The sequence below is a fragment of the Erinaceus europaeus genome, chromosome 16, assembly GCF_950295315.1.
Source record: "Erinaceus europaeus chromosome 16, mEriEur2.1, whole genome shotgun sequence".
Lineage (NCBI taxonomy): Eukaryota > Metazoa > Chordata > Mammalia > Eulipotyphla > Erinaceidae > Erinaceus > Erinaceus europaeus.
Window position 1 is genome coordinate 71,240,678 of NC_080177.1, and position 17,362 is coordinate 71,258,039.

Here is a 17,362-nt window from a genome sequence, read left to right on the forward strand (position 1 = left end):
TTCTAGGTTCAATTCCCTGTACATCATAAGACAGAACTGGGCTGTGCTCTGATGAAAAATAAATAATGGGGGAGGACAGACCACGGTGGGGCACTTGGTTAAGCTCACATAGTATGTAGCGCAAAGACTCGCACTAGGATCCTGGTTCAAGCCCCCAGTTCAAGCCCCCAGCTTCCCATGTGTAAGAGGGTCACCTCACAAGCAGTGAAGCAGGTCCCCTGGTTGAGTGCACATGTTACAATGCACAGGACCCAGGTTCGAGGCCCCACCACCAGCCTGGGTCCTTTTCCAGCACCATGCACCAGGACCCCAAAGCTCCCCCCCCAACACCCTCCTCCCCTCCCTAGAATCCTTTGCTCATTTCTATTTAAACAGATACTAAGACTGTTTTTGGTGGTAAAGCTCTCAACTTCTGTGTATGAGTTCAGTCTCCAACACTGTATGCCTGAGTGTTACTCTGACCTCTGTATCTTATGAGAAAAAAAAAATCAATCTTAAAATAAAAAAGGTATTGGTATTCAACTCACTCCCTTAACCAGCCATCATGCTGGAGAAGTCCCTTGGAAAACAGACGTGGTCTGGGTTGTTTATTCAGTGAGATATTTGAGACTTAAATATAAATGACACTGAGTACTTCATTCCTCAGTAGGTCCCCAAAGTTCCAAAGCAGTTGGTAAATGACAGTTACAGATAAAGCATGGGCAGGAAAAAAAAACATGTAGGGAAATGAATGATGAACCATGCCCAGGAGATGCTGAAACTGCATAATAAAGACGTCGTATCACGCACCTCTAAATATCCATCTGACAACTCTCATCTCACCCCTGACTTGATTCTCATTTTCAGCATGCTGGACAGCAGTAACCAGCCTCACTGGAACAACGAGCTTGTAGGAGAGCAGCTACAGCACAAAGTCTCTCAGTTGCAGGATCAGCTGGAAACTGAACTGGAGGAGAAGAGGAAAGTCTTACTTCAGCTGTCGAGAGAAAAAGGTAAGTCAGGCTGTGAACAGTTCTCTCAAATGAGGCATCCTCTACACTTGGTTTGGGAAATGAAAACTTGGATCAGCATCCCCGAGCTCCCTGCCCTCCCTCATCTGACTCAATTTTTGTGTGGGTCATGATTTAACTACAATCAGAATACTGGCAATTTTCAGCTGAAAAACAATCACTGTTTTGAAGCAATTTAAAGTGATGTGAAATTATTTAAAGCATATTGAGCATTCGACTATGGAGCAGACATAAGATTTCTCTGAGTGTCAGCCACCTTGTGAAGCTTTGATGTCAGTTATATACTTACTGTTAATTCAGGTGAGACTTATCTACAGAAAAAGATACATAATTCTCCTTCGTAGAGATAAAAGGACATATCTCGTTATGTGACAGAGAAAGAATGTCATGCATTATATCAAAAAGTAATGTCTTATTCTCTCTTTTTAAAAATATTTTATTTATTTATTCATGAAGGATGATAGAGAGAAAAAGAATCAGATATCACTCTGGTATATGTGCCGCCGGGGATTGAACTCTAGACTTCACACTTGAGAGCCCAACATTTTATCCACTGTACCACATCCTGGGCTACTAATGTCTTATTCTCTAGTCAGACTTTATCTCTGTGGGAATTGTACAAGAACTGAGGTTTCTCGACACTCCATCCTAGAAAGAGTTTCTGCAGATGTGAAGGTCAGGCAACTTATCTCTGAATACTCTCCCCCTGCCCCCAGCAATTGCAACAGGGAGAAGGGAGTATAGCCTGGTACATGGTATCTTCATAGCAAAACTGGTTCTTTTGCTGATTTCAGGCCTCTGCAGCCACTGGCTCAGCATTTCCTTACTTTTTTTCAATCAGTGATTTACAAAATTATACTCGATGTTTCCTTTCCTTCTACCCTCCCATTCTTCCTTTCAGCATTCTCCCAGAGTAGAAACTTGTCAGATGAGCAAAAGAGAAATATAATATATATATATATATATGTATCCCTTTTATTTTTATTATTATTCTTTTGTTGTTGTTGTCACCAGGGCTTCATCACTCTGTAAATTTTCACACAGATAGAGAAAGACAGAGACAGAGGGACAGAGGAAGAGAAAGGAAGACACTAAAGGACAGAAAGTTCTTTTGGTGCGGCGAGATAGCCCCAGAAGTCCTAGATTCAGTCTTTGAATCAACCAGAGCGGAGCAGTGATCTTCCATCCTTTTTCTCCCTTTAAATAAATAAATAAATAAATCTAGGGGTCAGTCGGTAGCGCAGAGGGTTAAAGTGCACATGGTGCAATGCTCAAGGACCAGCCTAAGGATCCTGGTTCAAGCCCCCGGCTCCCCACCTGCAGGGGAGTCGCCTCACAAGCAGTGAAGCAGGTCTGCAGGTGTCTGTCTTTCTCTCCCCCTCTCTGTCTTCCCCTCCTCTCTCCATTTCTCTCTGTCCTATCCAACAACGAAGATAGACAACAATAATAACTACAACAATAAAACAACAAGGGCAACAAAAGGGAAAAATAATTTTTAAAAAATATTTATTTATTTATTCCCTTTTTGTTGCCCTTGTTGTTTTATTGTTGTAGTTGTTGTTATTGATGTTGTCGGTGTTAGATAGGACAGAGAGAAATGGAGAGAGGATGGGGAGACAGAAAGGTGGAGAAAAAGATAAACACCTGCAGACTTGTTTTACCGCTTGTGAAGAGACTTCCCTGCAGGTGGGGAGCCAGGGGATCAAACCGGGATCCTTGCATGGGTCCTTGCGCTTTGCGCCACCTGCGCTTAACTCACTACGCTACTGCTCGACTCCCTTCTTTTTATTTTTAAGTCAAGTTTACAATTCACCAGCATCTAGTAAAGGAGAAGAAAGATGACATCATGTGGCCGGGGAGGTGGTGCAGTGTATACAGCCTTGGATACTCAAGAATGCGGTCCCAAGTTCAGTCCCCAGCATCACATGTGCCAGAATGATGTTCTTGTCCTATTTCCCTTTCCTTATGTTCTAATAAATAAATAAATAAATAAAGCCTCATAAGTAAATCTTTTTTTAAAAAATGTATTTATTTATTAATGAGAAAGATAGCAGGAGAGAGAGAAAGAACCAGACGTCACTCTGGTACATGTGCTGCCAGGGATGGAACTTGGGACCTCCTGCTTGAAAGTCTGATGCTTTATCCACTGCGCCACCTCCTGGACCACATAAGTAAATCTTTAAAAATAAAAAATGACATCAAGAAAAATAGCGGTGGGGCCAGGTGATGGTGCACCTGGTTAAGTGCACATATTACTCAGCGTAAGTACTACAGTTCGAGCCCCCGGATCCCCACCTGCCAGGGGAACACTTTACAAGCTGCAAAGCAGGTCTGCAGGTGTCTATCTTTCTCTTTCCCCCTCCTCTCTCAATTTCTCCCTATCTAATAAATTGGAAAAAATGGCCTCCAGGAGCAGTGGATTCATAGTGCAGGCACTGAGCCCCAGTGATAACCCTGGAGGCAAAAGAGAAAGGAAGAAGAAGGAATAGAAAAAGAAAGAAAGAAAGGAAGGAAGGAAGGAAGGAAGGAAGGAAGGAAGGAAGGAAGGAAGGAAGGAAGGAAGGAAGGGGGAGTTGAGCAGTAGCGCAGCAGGTTAAACACACCTGACACAAAGCTCAAGGACCTGCATAAGAATCCTGGTTCGTGGTCCGGGAGCTGGTGCAGTGGATAAAGCACTGGAGTCTCAACGATGAGGTCTTGAGTTCAATCCCTGGCAACACATGTACCAGAGTGATGTCTGGTTCTCTCTCTCTCTTTCTTCCTATCTTTCTCATATAAATAGATAAATTAAAAAAAAAAGAATCCCGGTTCAAGCCCCCAGCTCCCCACCTGCAGGGGAGTCTCTTCACAGGCGGTGAAGCAGGTCTGCAGGTGTCTGTCTTTCTCTCCCCCTTTCTGTCCTCCCCTCCTCTCTCCATTTCTTTCTGTCCTATCCAACAACAACAATAATAGCTACAACAATAAAACAAGGGCAACAAAATAGGAAAAAAATAAATATTTAAAAATTATAATATATATATATGTATAGAAAGAGAGAAAGAAGAAAGGAAAAAAGCAAGCAAGAAAGAGAAAAATGGAGACCATTATGAAACCATGTACTTGAGCAGCACACAGTATACATGAAGTGCAGGGAAAGTCGTGTCAATGACCTTAGATTCTAAACTAACTCCCTCTGTAAAGCATGATAATGTAATTATGACACTAAACTCCAGTCACCCTCCTGTCCTAAAATATACACAGAAATGCAAATTGCAAAGAGCAGTGGCTACAGTGCGGCTTTAGACGGTGCTGACAAAAAGTTTAGCCTGGGGACCAGGCAGTGGTACACTGGGTTAGGCACACATAGTACAAAGTGCAAGGACCTGCTCCAGGATCCCGGTTCCAGCCTCTGGCTCCCAACTGCAGGGGTGGGGGGGGTGTCACCTCAAAGGTAATGAAGCAGGTCTGCAGGTGTCTTTCTGTCTCTCTCCCTCTCTGTCTTCCTCTCCCCTCTCAATTTCTCTGTCTTTTTTTATTATTTATTTATTCATTCAATTTTGTTGCTCTTATTGTTTTATTGTTGTAGTTGTTATTGTTATTGGATAGGACAGAGAGAAATGGAGAGAGGAGGGGAAGACAGAGAGGGGGAGAGAAAGACAGACAGCTGCAGACCTGCTTCACCACCTGTGAAGCGACCCCCTTGCAGGTGGGGAGCTGGGGGCTCGAACCGGGATCCTCACGCCAGTCCTTGTGCTTTGCGCCACATGTGCTTAACCCACTGCGCTACCACCTGGCTCCCGATTTCTCTCTGTCTTATCAGAAAAAAATATATATATATATCGAAAAAAATGACCAAGGAGCAGTGGATTTGTAGTACAGGTGCTGAGCCCCAGCAATAACACTGGAAACAAAAAACAAAGTCTAGACTGTTGAAATCAATAGTGTCTCTATTTTTTGTTGTTCTCCTTTTTTTTTTAATAATTGATTTCTTTATTGGGGAATTAATGCTTTACATTCAACAGTAAACACAATAGTTTGTACATGCATAACATTCCCCAGATTCCCATTTAACAATACAACCCCCACTATTTCATACATCATTTTTCATGGACCTGTATTCTCCCCACCCACCCACCCACCCACCCCAGAGTCTTTTACTTTGGTGTAATACTCCAATTCCATTTCAGGTTCGACTTGTGTTTTCTTTTCTAATCTTGTTTTTCAACTTCGGCCTGAGAGTGAGATCATCCCATATTCATCCTTCACTTTCTGACTTATTTCACTCAACATGATTTTTTCAAGGTCCATCCAAGATCGGCTGAAAACGGTGAAGTCACCATTTTTTACAGCTGAGTAGTATTCCATTGTGTATATATACCACAACTTGCTCAGCCACTCATCTGTTGTTGGACACCTGGGTTGCTTCCAGGTTTTGGCTATTACAAATTGTGCTGCCAAGAACATATGTGTATACAGATCTTTTTGGATGGATGTGTTGGGTTCCTTAGGATATATCCCCAGGAGGGGAATTGCAGGGTCATAGGGTAGGTCCATTTAATATATTGCTGTAGCTCTTTCAGTAGAAGTTTGATGTATTTAGATGGCTTCTCATTGGGTGCATAGATATTAATAATTGTTAAGTCCTCTTGATTGACTGATCCTCTGAGCATAAAGTAGTGTCCATTCCTATCTTTTTGAATCTTATCTATTTTAAAGTCTATCATGTCAGATATGAGAATAGCTGCTCCTGCCCTTTTTTGTGGGCCATTGGCTTGTATGATAGTTTTCCATCCTTTCACTTTAAGTCTGTGTTTGTCTTGTTGAGTTAGGTGAGTTTCCTGTAGACAACATATTGTTGGGTTGTGTTTTCTGATCCATCTTCCTACTCTGTGTCTTTTAATAGGTGAATTCAGGCCATTGACATTTATTGATATCAAAGATTGAAGATATTTTAACGCCATTCTTGTAGAGTTTTAGAGTATTTTGATATATGTCCTATTTGTGGTGGTCTGGTTGTTTATAGGAGACCTTTCAGAACTTCTTTCAGGGCAGGCTTGGTGATGGTTGCTTCCTTCAACTGTTGTTTGTCTGAGAAGGTTTTGATGCTTCCATCTAGTCTGAATGACAGTCTAGCAGGATATAGTATTCTTGGCTGAAAGTCTTTCTGATTGAGCACTCGATAGATATCTTGCCATTCTCTTCTGGCCTGTAGTGTTTGTATGGAGAAGTCTGCTGCTAATCTTAGGGGTTTTCCTTTGTAGGTGACTCTTTGTTTTTCTCTTGCAGCCTTGAGGATCCTTTCTTTATCCTTATTCCTTTCCAATCTAAGTATGACATGTCTTGGTGTCTTTAGGTCTGGGTTAATTCTGTTTGGGACCCTCTGGGCTTCTTGAATCTTTATGTCTTTGGTGTTGTCTAGACTAGAGAAATTTTCAGCTATTATGGTCTGGAGAATGCTTTCTTCCTCTCCTTCTCTTTCTTCCTCTGGTAAGCCAATAATGCGTATATTGTTTCTTTTGAAGTCATCCCATAGGACTCTGTTGTTGTTTTCAGCATCTCTTAATCTCTTTTTGAGATCTCTTACTTCTTTTTTAGTTGTCTCTAATTCATCCTCAATCTTGCTAATTCTGTCTTCAGCCTCATAGATTCTATTCTCTCTGCCCTCTACTGCTTTCTGGAGTTCATCTATTTTGTTGCCTTGCTCTGATACTGTTTTAGCTTGTTCAGCTAGTTGCCTTCTTAGCTCAGCAATTTCAGCTTTCAGCTCTCTAATAACCATGAGATAATTAGAATTTTCTTCCATTTTCTCATTTGTTGTTCCTGCATTTCTGATTACAATTTTTTCAAATTCTTTACTCACTCCTATTATTATTTCCTTAGCTAATGTTTGGATGTTGAACTTGTTGTTTTGTGCTTCACCCTCTGGAGGAGTTTTAGCTGGACTCTTGTCCTGGTTCAAGTCTCCAATATTTTTTCTTGTTGTTTTAACCATTTTATATATGTTAACAGTTTTTTCAGTCCCTGAGTTGGAGCTCAGTGCTGTAAAAGCCTCTTTTATTTCTTCCCTGTAGGCTATGGGAGCCTGAGGGCTTTTAAACTATCAATAGGCTTCTTAGCTTAATCACTGACTCCTGACCAAGAGATAAAGCAGGGTGTGGCAGAGATAATCTAGTGGTTATGCAAAGAGACTTTCACAGCCCCTCAGCTATGCCACCGAGGTATAGGTCTTCCCCTGAGTTTCCCGGTTAGATCTCTGTGCCCTGGTGTCCCTCCCTGTTGCTGCTCCAGATTCTGAGGGTAGTAGCAATGAAGACTCAGAGTTGCACTTGGTGAGTCTCTGGGGAGTCCTTTCCTCCCTTCAGCTGTCCCCTTGTTGGTGGAGCAGACTGGAGGTGGTGTCTCCACTGATAAACTGTTGAACTGTTAGCAGCCACTTAATCTCTCCTTAGGCCCCTCTCTCCTCTCTGTCACCAGCCATGCGTGTTTGTACTCACGAGTGATTTACTGGGTTCCTGTGGTCATTCTAGTCCTGTCTTGTTTCGGTCCGGTGGTCTCCTTTGGTATTCCTAGTTGATCCGGGAGAGGAGAGGAGAGGAGAGAAAGGGATCTGCTGCTCGTAGCTCCGCCTCAGGAAGTCAAATCGCCGTTGTTCTCCTTTTTAAAATGTCATTTATTGGTTGGATAGAGGCAGAGAGAAGTCAAGAGAGGTGGAGAAAATAGGAAGAGAAAGAGAGAGACAGAAATGCCTGCAGGACTGTTTTGCTGCTCTGGAAGCTTCCGCCCTGCAGGTGGGGACTAGGGCCTTGAACCTGGGTCCTTGCACAATGTAACATGTATACTCAACAGAGTGTGTTACAGTATTTGGCCCCTGTTCTATTCCTTTCTTTTTGTTGTTGTTTTTTTCCTTTCTACTATACGCTTATCAGGAATTTCTCTTTTAAGATTTTATTTATTTATGAATGAGAAAGATAGGAGGAGAGAGAGAAAGAACTAGATATCACTCTGGCACATGTGCTGCCAGGGACTGAATTTGGGACGTCATACTTGAGAATCCAGTGCTTTATCCATTGCGCCACCTCCCAGACCACTTCAAGAATTTCTTTGTTGGTAGTGGTTGTGTGTGTGTGTGTGTGTGTGTGTGTGTGTGTGTGTGTGTGTGTGTGTGTGTACTTACCAGAATACCACTGGGCTTTGGCTTATGGTGGTACTCGGGATTGAACTCAGACCCCAAAACCTCAGGCATGAAAGACTTCTGTAAGCTGCTATGCTGTATCTTCCTGACCCTTCTAGAGTATTGCAGGTCCTTTTTGTTTTGTTCTTGGAGTGCAAATGTCAACTCAGTTTATAGGAAAATAAGTTAGAATAGAACTTTGTAGAAAGGAAATAATTACTTTTTTTTTTTTTTTTTTTTTAGAAATTGAGAGGAAGGGGGAGATAGAGAGGGAGAGAGACAGGTGGGGACCAGGGGCTTGAACCTGAGTCCTTGCGCACTCTAATGTGTGCATTTAACCAGGTGCACCACCACCTTGCCCCAAATAATTACTTTTCTAAGGGAAAATTTCTAAGACTAGTTAAACATTGAACTCATTAATTTGATTCACACTTCATCCAGCTCTGATCCTAGTTACTTATAACTACGGTTTTAAGTTTCGGGATTATTATTTTCTCCCAGCTCAAAACGAGGATCTGAAACTAGAAGTCACTAGCCTGCTACAGAAACATGCACAGGAAGAAGAAAGCATGCAGAGCGGGGACTTAATGTGCCAGTTTCCTGATAGCCAAACTGAACCGGCCAACCACCCAACTGTGTCTCAGGAAGCCATTCAAATAAAGGTAAGAACATCTTTATTTTATGAAAGCTTTAAAAAAATATGTATTTATTTATTCCCATTTGCTGCCCTTGTTGTTTTATTGTTGCAGTTATTACTGTTGTTATTGATGTCGTCGTTGGTGGATAGGACAGAGAGAAATGTTGAGAGGAGGGGGAAACAGAGAGGAGGAGAGAAAGACAGACACCTGCAGACCTGCTTCAGCGCCTGTGAAGCGGCTCTCCATGCAGGTGGGGAGCTGGGGGCTCGAACCGGGATCCTTACGCTGGTCCTTTCGTTTTATGCCACCTGCACTTAACCCACTGCAAGGACTGGAGTAAGGATCCAGTTCTAGCCCCCCGGATCCCCACCTGTAGGGGAGTCACTTCACAGGCGGTGAAGCAGGTCTACAGGCGTCTGTCTTTCTCTCCCCCTCTGTCTTCCCCTCCTCTCTCCATTTCTCTCTGTCCTATCTAACAATGACGACATCAATAACAACAACAACAACAAAAAAAACAATAAAGGCAACAAAAGGGAAAATAAATATTTTAAAAAAGAAAAGAAAAACAGCCTAAATAATAGTTTATTCTGACTGAAAACAGTATTGAAAGAATATGAGAAGGGCCAGGCAGTGGCATACCAGGTTAACTGCACATAGTATTAAACACAAGGACTTGTGAGAGGATCCAGATTCAAGCCGCCGGCTCCCCATCTGCCAGGGGAACACTTCACAGGCAGTTCTGCAGGTGTCTTTCTCTCTCCCTATCTCCCCTTCCTCTCTCAATTTCTCTCTGTCCTGTGTAATTAAATGGGAAAAAAATGGCTGCCAGGAGCAGTGGATTCATAGTGCAGGCGCTGAGCCCCAGCGATAATCCTTGGAGGAAAAAAAGAATATGAGAAAAAGGATATGAGAAGGCTGAGAGCAGAGATAACTTCAGAAGCTCTATATATTCCACTCCCCCCCCCTTACCAACCATAAAACATAGAATTTTTTTTTTTTGAATAGGACTTATTTCTGCTGAAGATCAGTCTTTAGAAGTTAACCTAACTTTTGTAGTCCTTACTTTGCCCAAATCCCTGCTCCAATAGGGAAAAAGAGAGAGGCAGGCTGGGAGTATGGATCGACCTGTCAGCACTCATGTTCAGCGGGGAAGCAATTACAGAAGTCAGACCTTCCACCTTCTGCAACCCATAATGACCCTGGGTCCATACTCCCAGAGGGATAGAGAATAGGAAAGCTATCAGGAGAGGGGATAGGATATTGAGTTCTGGTAATGGGAATTGTAACCCTCATCCTATGGTCTTGTCAGTATTTCCATTTTATAAGTAAATAAATTAATTAATTAAATAATAATATAAAAAAGGAATTAAATAAAGAAGTTAACTTAAGTACCAGACAGTGGCATACCTGGCTAAGTGCACATATTACAATGTGCAAGGACCCAGGTACAAACCCCTGGTCCTCACCTGCAGGGGGAAAGCTTTACAAGTGGTAAAGCGGGCTTCAGGTGTCTCTCTCTTTTTTTAATTTTTTAAAAAATTTTATTTATTTATTTGTTTTCCCTTTTGTTGCCCTTGTTGTCTTTTTATTGTTGTTGTAGTTATTATTGTTGTTGTTATTGATGTGGTTGTTGTTGGACAGGACAGAGAGAAATGGAGAGAGGAGGGGAAGACAGAGAAGGGGAGAGAAAGATAGACACCTGCAGACCTGCTTCACCGCCTGTGAAGCGACTCCCCTGCAGGTGGAGAGCCGGGGGCTTGAACCGGGATCCTTACGCTGGTCCTTGCGCTTTGCGCCACCTGCGCTTAACCCACTGCGCTACCGCCGACTCCCTCTTTTTTTAATTTTTATTATATTTATTTACTTTTCCTTGTGTTGCCCTTGTTTTATTGTTGTTGTAGTTATTATTGTTGTTATTGCTATCATCGTTGTTGGCTAGGACAGAGAGAAATGGAGAGAGGAGGGGAAGACAGAGAGGGGGAGGGAAAGATAGACACCTGGAGACCTGCTTCACGGCCTGTGAAGCGACTCCCCTGCAGGTAGGGAGCCGGGGCTCGAACCCAGATCTTTATGCCGATCCTTGCGCTTTGCGCCACGTGCACTTAACTCGCTGCACTACCGCCAGACTCCCTCTCTCTCTGTCTCTCCCTACCTTCTCCTTCCATCTAAATATCTGTCTCTATCTAGTAATAAATAAATAAGTAAATATTTTTAAATATTATTTATTTCCTTTTTGTTGCCCTTGTTGTTTTTATTGTTGTTGCAGTTATTATTATTATTGTTGTTACTGATGCCGTTGTTGTTGGATAGGACAGAGAGAAATGGAGAGAGGAAGGGAAGACAGAGAGGGAGAGAGATAGACAGACACCTGTTCTGGTGGTGGGAATTGTATGGAGTTGTACCCCTCCTATCCTATGGTTCTGTCAGCGTTTCCTTTTTATAAATAAAATAAAATAAAATGATAATAACAATAAAAACAACAAGGGCAGCAAAAGAAAAAAAAGAGGCTAATTACATCCTTACTGTTACTACTGAACATGAGGAAGCGGGGGCGACAGAGAATGTACGAAGTAATACAAGGGGAGTGGGGCTGTAGTGCAGCGGGTTAAGCGCAGGTGGCGCAAAGCACAAGGACCAGTATAAGGATCACGGTTCAAGCCCTGGCTCCCCACCTGCAGGGGAGTTGCTTCACAAGCGGTGAAGCAGGTCTGCAGGTGTCTGTCTTTCTCTCCCCCTCTGTCTTCCCCTCCTCTCTCCATTTCTCTCTGTCCTATCCAACAACAATAATGACAACAATAATAACTACAACAATAAAACAACAAGGGCAACAAAAGGGAATAAATAAAATAAATATTTTTTTAAAAAAAGAAGTAATACAAGTCCTCTTTTGCATTTTGGAGTAAACCCTCTGCTGGTACTTCACTATAAACCAACAACTACTGTATACAATTTAATTATGACTGCACTATAATATTTATTCCCACTTATCAATACTTTTCCCATAGCACTGCGAACCCGAAAACCAAGAGGAAAAGAAGCTGTCCCAGATGATAAGTCAGTTGCAAGTATCGCATGCAGAGACCACTCTGGAACTAGAAAAGACCAGAGACATGCTCATCCTGCAGCGTAAAATCAACGTGTGCTATCAGGTGTGAAAGACAGTCTATGAGAGGGGACAGATCAAGGTGCACATGGGAGCCAGCCACTTACAACACTGGGGGTGGAGTCCAGAGGCCAGTCTCCTGAACTAGTGTGCTTGATAGGCAGTCCTGTGCAAATACAATATGTGCTTCCTTTTGAAGACCTTGCTTTCTTACATGTGCAAATATGTAATTCTTACGTGCGCAAACATTACAGTAGAAACGGTGAAGGGGCCAGCTAGTGAAAATGAAAGCTGTGAAACTTCTGGATTCAAATGTTGCTAGTTCCAGGAAAACGCTACCCGATAGAACAAACATTACAACAGAGAGGTTCTTTCTCTTGTCCTCTCTCTCTCAACTAGAGAACACAGCTCGTGTTTACTGTGGTGTGGGGAGATTGAGCCTGGCACTCCAGAACATCAGACATGAAAACCCTCTGCACACCCAGTATGCCGCCTCCCCCACCATTATCTCTCTTCATAGTACCACAACATCACTCTGACTTATGCAGTGCTGGGAACCTCATACCTAAGTTTCAAGTGCTTTAGCCATTGTGTCATCACCTGGGCTGCAACCCATATATATATCCAGAGCACTGCTCAGCTCTGGCTTATGGTGTTGCAGGGGACTGAACCTGGGACTTTGGCATGACTCTCAGGCATGAGAGTCATTTTTCATAACCATTATGCTATCTACCCCCATGCTCAAACATTCTTCTAAATGGAAGAATCTGAGGTTTTTTTGTTTGTTTGTTTTGTTCTGTCTCCAGGGTTATTGCTGGGGCTTGGTGCCTGCACTATGAATCCACTGCTCCTGGAGGCCATTTTTCCCTTTTTGTTGCAGTTACTATTGTTGTTATTGATGTTGTCATCATTGGATAGGACAGAGAGAAATGGAGAGAGGAGGGGAATACAGAGAGGGGGAGAGAAAGACAGACACCTGCAGACCTGCTTCACCGCTTGTGAATTGACATCCTGCAGGTGGGGAGCCAGGGGCTCGAACCAGGATCCTTACGCTGCTCCTTACGCTTTGCACCATGTGCGCTTAACCCGCTCTGCCACCACCTGACCCCCTCTGGGTCACTTTTTTTAAAAATATGTCTTTATTTTGCATAGAGACAGAGAAATTGTGAAGGGAGGGGAAGATGAAGAGGGAGAGATACAGAGAGACACCTTCAGCCCTGCTTCACCACTTGTGAAGCTTCCCACCAGGGACTTGAACCTGGGTCCTTTGTAATGTGTGCGCTAAACCAAGTGTTCCACTACCCGGCACCTCCAATTTTTTATTCAGATGTATAGAGGGAGCGACACCGTAGAACCAGAGCATTATCCCCTGATGCCATAGCATCTCCCACGTGCTGTCCGGGCATGTGTCCTACTCGGTGAGGTATCTCTCTGACTCCAGTGGGCTCTTCTTTATCCATTAGGTGCCGCATTTTAATCTGGGCTTTTTGGTTCTCTGTCACTGAGATAGAATATTTCAGGCAATTTTTTGTTTGCTTGTTTCAGGAGGAACTGGAAGTAATGATGACAAAAGCTGATAATGAAAGTAGAGAGCATGAGGAAAAACTGGAGAGGCTGAGTCAACTCCTAGACGTCAAGAACAAGCGTATCAATCAGCTGGAAGGTATTTTAAGACGCCATGGCCTTCCGATATCTGGCAAGTCTTAATACTTTGTTTCCATCTTGCGATCCATCATGTGGCTGGTATTTATGCTCCCCTCTATGTATACTATCCAGAAAGCTGTCTCTAATGTCCTTGGCTTATGACTTATCCTTCCCATTAAGAGTGTGAGGGCAGGACCAGGCGATGACACATGTGGTTGAATGTACACCTTACCGTATGCTAGGACCCAGATTTAAGCTCTCCATTGCCCACCTGTAGGGGTGGAGCTTGGTGAGCAGTGAAGCTGGAGATGTCTCTCTTCTCTCCCCCTCCCCTCCCAATTTCTGTCTGTCTCATCAAATACAAATATAATAAACAAAACAATTTTTTAAATGTGAAGTGGGAGACTGGGTGGTGGTTATTGCATGTTATTCTTATCACAGTGCAAATCCAACTTTTGGAAATATTCATAATTTATGCCTCTCACGCTTTTCTTTTTTTATTTTATTTTTTATTTATTTATTTTTTGAAAGCCTATTTTTCTTTTCTTTTTTTTTTAACAAGAGCACTGTTCAGCTCTGGCTTATGGTGGTGCGGGGGACTGAACCTGGGGCTTTGGAGCCTCAGGCATGAGAGTCTGTTTGCATAACCATTATGCTATCTACCCTCCTCCCGAAAGCCTATTTTTCATAACCACTATGCTATACCTCCCCCCTCCCATTTAAAGAATAAAAATTGTATTATATCTCAAAAAGCTGGTTAGTACTGGATAAGTGATAATACAACAGGAGAAAATGAAGCAGAATCAGGTTTAGTAAATTGCTCAAGGTCACTTATTAAATGACAGAGATGGGATTCCAAATTTAGATTAGCAATTTCAGACCCAGTATTCTTTCTACTACCACTTCGCAAATACTTATAATCTTCTTGAAAGTTTCCGTATCTCCTCTGGGTCTCGGATTCCTCATATGAAATATAAAGTTCATTCTAAAATATTGAGTTCGTTCATTAACTCCTGTGTCAAGGTGCGCACACAATGGAGACTACAGCTCCCTTCTTCTCATTTCATTACAGCTAAACTATTTTATCTTTAACTTCTGAAATAGACCCCTCAAGTGCTTGACTAAGGTAGTCGCTGCACAATAATAATTATTCCGACTCCCCCTTTATTTCCTCCTCTTTCCTCCACCCAGGCTCCCGCTCCACCCAGGGCCTAGCCACGCCCTAGCGTGTCACCTCTCACGCTTTTCTAATAGAAGTACCAACTAATTCATAGCACCTTACTATAAGCCTAACTAGTGTCATCGAGAGATGAAATCCTGCCTCTGGCGTTTTTCCTGGTCTTCCTGTTTACTGTCTAATCACTCTTCTTGTACCTTCTTATCTTTGAAGTAGATGCTGGATCATTTGCTCACCAGAATTCAAAGCTCCTGTTTTGTCATTCTATTCTGTTTCTTTCTGAATCATGTTGTTTCTTAAATAGTTACAATTTGGACTTCCATGGTTCCTAGTCTTCTTCTGCCCTCCTTCCATTACCCAGAGGAGGAACTTACCCTTGTCTTTAATGGATAGACAGCTTTCTTTCTCCTCTAGACCAGTTCAAAGATGTGGCTTATGGTACGCAACGGTTTTTGTGTCTGGAAACACTGCCAGCCCATGAAAACGAGGATAAAGTGGACATATCTCTACTTCAGAGTGAGAACCTTTTTGAACTGCACATTCACCAGGCCTTCCTAACATCTGCTGCCCTGGCTCTGGCAGGAGACACTCAGCCGACCACTTTCTGCACCTATTCCTTCTATGACTTTGAAACTCACTGTACGCCCCTGGCCATGGGGCCACAGCCCCTGTATGACTTCACTTCCCAGTATGTGGTGGAAACAGATTCTCTCTTCTTACACTACCTTCAAGGGGCTTTCACCCAGCTTGAGCTATACCAGGCTATAGCCAGTGAGTATCACCCCCTTGCAACTGGATGGATTTGCTTTGGCAGGGCACTGGAGACTGTGGAAAGAGTCCATGGGTCTGCCACACTTACTGGTAAGTGTTCTTCCACAACCAAGACTCATTCGAAATCTTTTAGTTGCTAGTTGCTCTGCTGGTAGTTTCTCATTTCCTTCTTCTACCTTTGTTCTTGATCTCCACCACATCCTCTGTATCTTCTGTGCGTTCATACTTTCTGTTACCCAGGAGCTGGTGGAGAAGAGTTCGGGGTGCTTGAGTACTGGATGAGGCTGCGCTTCCCTCTAAGGTCCAGCCTGCAGGCATGCATTAAGCAAAAGAAAGCCCAAGCTTATCTATCAGCCAGTGTTCTTGGAGTCGGGGAGCCCCGGGAGGACAAGGTGAGAAAGATGACGTCTGGTCTGTGTGCAGCTCAGAGAAGCCTCAACCAAGAAGCTCATCACAACAGCTCAATCTTCCACTTTTTTCTCTTTTTTAAGATTTTATTTATTTGTTTGTTTGTTTTTAATATGTATTTATTCCCTTTTGTTGCCCTTGTTTTTTTTTTAATTGTAGCTATAGTTGTTGTTGTTGTTGGATAGGACAGAGAGAAATGAAGAGAGGAGGGGAAGACCTTAGAGAGGAGGAGAGAAAGATAGACACTTGCAGACCTGCTTCACCACTTGCAAAGTGACCTCCTGCAGGTGGGGAGCTGGGGGCTCAAACCGGGATCCTGACACTGGCCCTTGTGCTTTGATCCACCTGCACTTAACCTGCTGCGCTACCACCCAACTTCCTTATTTTTCCTTTCTTTCTTTCTTTCTTTCTTTCTTTCTTTCTTTCTTTCTTTTTTTGATAGAGACAGATAAAGAGAGGGAAGGGGGAGGTAGAGAGGGAAAAAGAGAAATGTAGCACTGCTTGACCCCTAGTGAAGCTTCCCCCTTGCAGGTGGACACCAGGGGCTTGAACCCAGGACCTAGCACATGGTAATGTGTGTGCTCTGAGGACGACCACTGCTCAGAGCCCTTTAAAATTTTTTAAAATATTTATTTATCTTCTCTTTTGTTGCCCTTGTTTTATTATTGTAGTTATTGATGTTGTTGTAGTTGGATAGGACAGAGAGAAATGGAGAGAGGAGGGGAAGACAGAGAGGGAAAGAGATGGCAGAGCCCTTTTTTTTTTTTTTTTATTTCTTACAGACACAGAGAGAAATAGAGGGGAGAGAGAAAGAGAAACACCTGTATCATTTCTCCACCATTCCTGAGGCATCTCCCCAGCCCTACAGGTGGGGACCCAATCCTTAAGCATGGTAATCTGAGTACTCTACCAGGTGTGCCATCACCTGGACCCTCAATCTTACACTTTATTTATTTATTTACCAGAGCACTGCTTACCTCTGGTTTATGGTGGTGTGGGGGATTGAACCTAGGACTTTAGAGCCTTGGGCATGAGAGTCTCTTTGCATAACCATTATGCTATCTACCCCTACCCCAGTTTTTTTTTTCTAATACATTTTTTTAAATAATTTATTTTAATGAGAGACAGAGAGTGACCAGAGCATTGCTCAGCTCTTGCTTATGGTGGTACTGGGAATTGAACCTGGGATCTTGGAGCCTCAAGCATGAGAGTCTTCTGCATACTCATTATGCTATCTCCCAAGTCCAGATTTTATTCATTCATTCATTCATGAAAAAGAGAATAAGAGGGAGAAAGAGAATTGGTTTGAACTCAGGACTTCATGCTTAAGAGTTCAATGCTTTATCCACTACACCAATTCCCAGGCTCCCAGTCTTACACTCTTTTTTTTTTTTTTAAGATATATTCTATTTGTTTTAGTTTAATAAGGGAGATATACAGAGAAAAAGATACAGAGAGGGG

The 17,362-nt window shown here is 42.8% G+C and overlaps 1 protein-coding gene across 1 annotated transcript in view; it reads left to right on the top strand.

Annotated features, from left to right (window-relative positions):
• RPGRIP1 (RPGR interacting protein 1) overlaps positions 1-17,362 on the top strand; it is a 66,641-nt gene that overhangs the window by 22,764 nt on the left and 26,515 nt on the right. Inside the window, 6 exon segments of the mRNA XM_060175360.1 lie at positions 847-992; positions 8,662-8,822; positions 11,804-11,947; positions 13,447-13,597; positions 15,137-15,583; positions 15,734-15,885. Of these exon segments, the coding sequence (XP_060031343.1) occupies positions 847-992; positions 8,662-8,822; positions 11,804-11,947; positions 13,447-13,597; positions 15,137-15,583; positions 15,734-15,885 (1,201 nt within the window).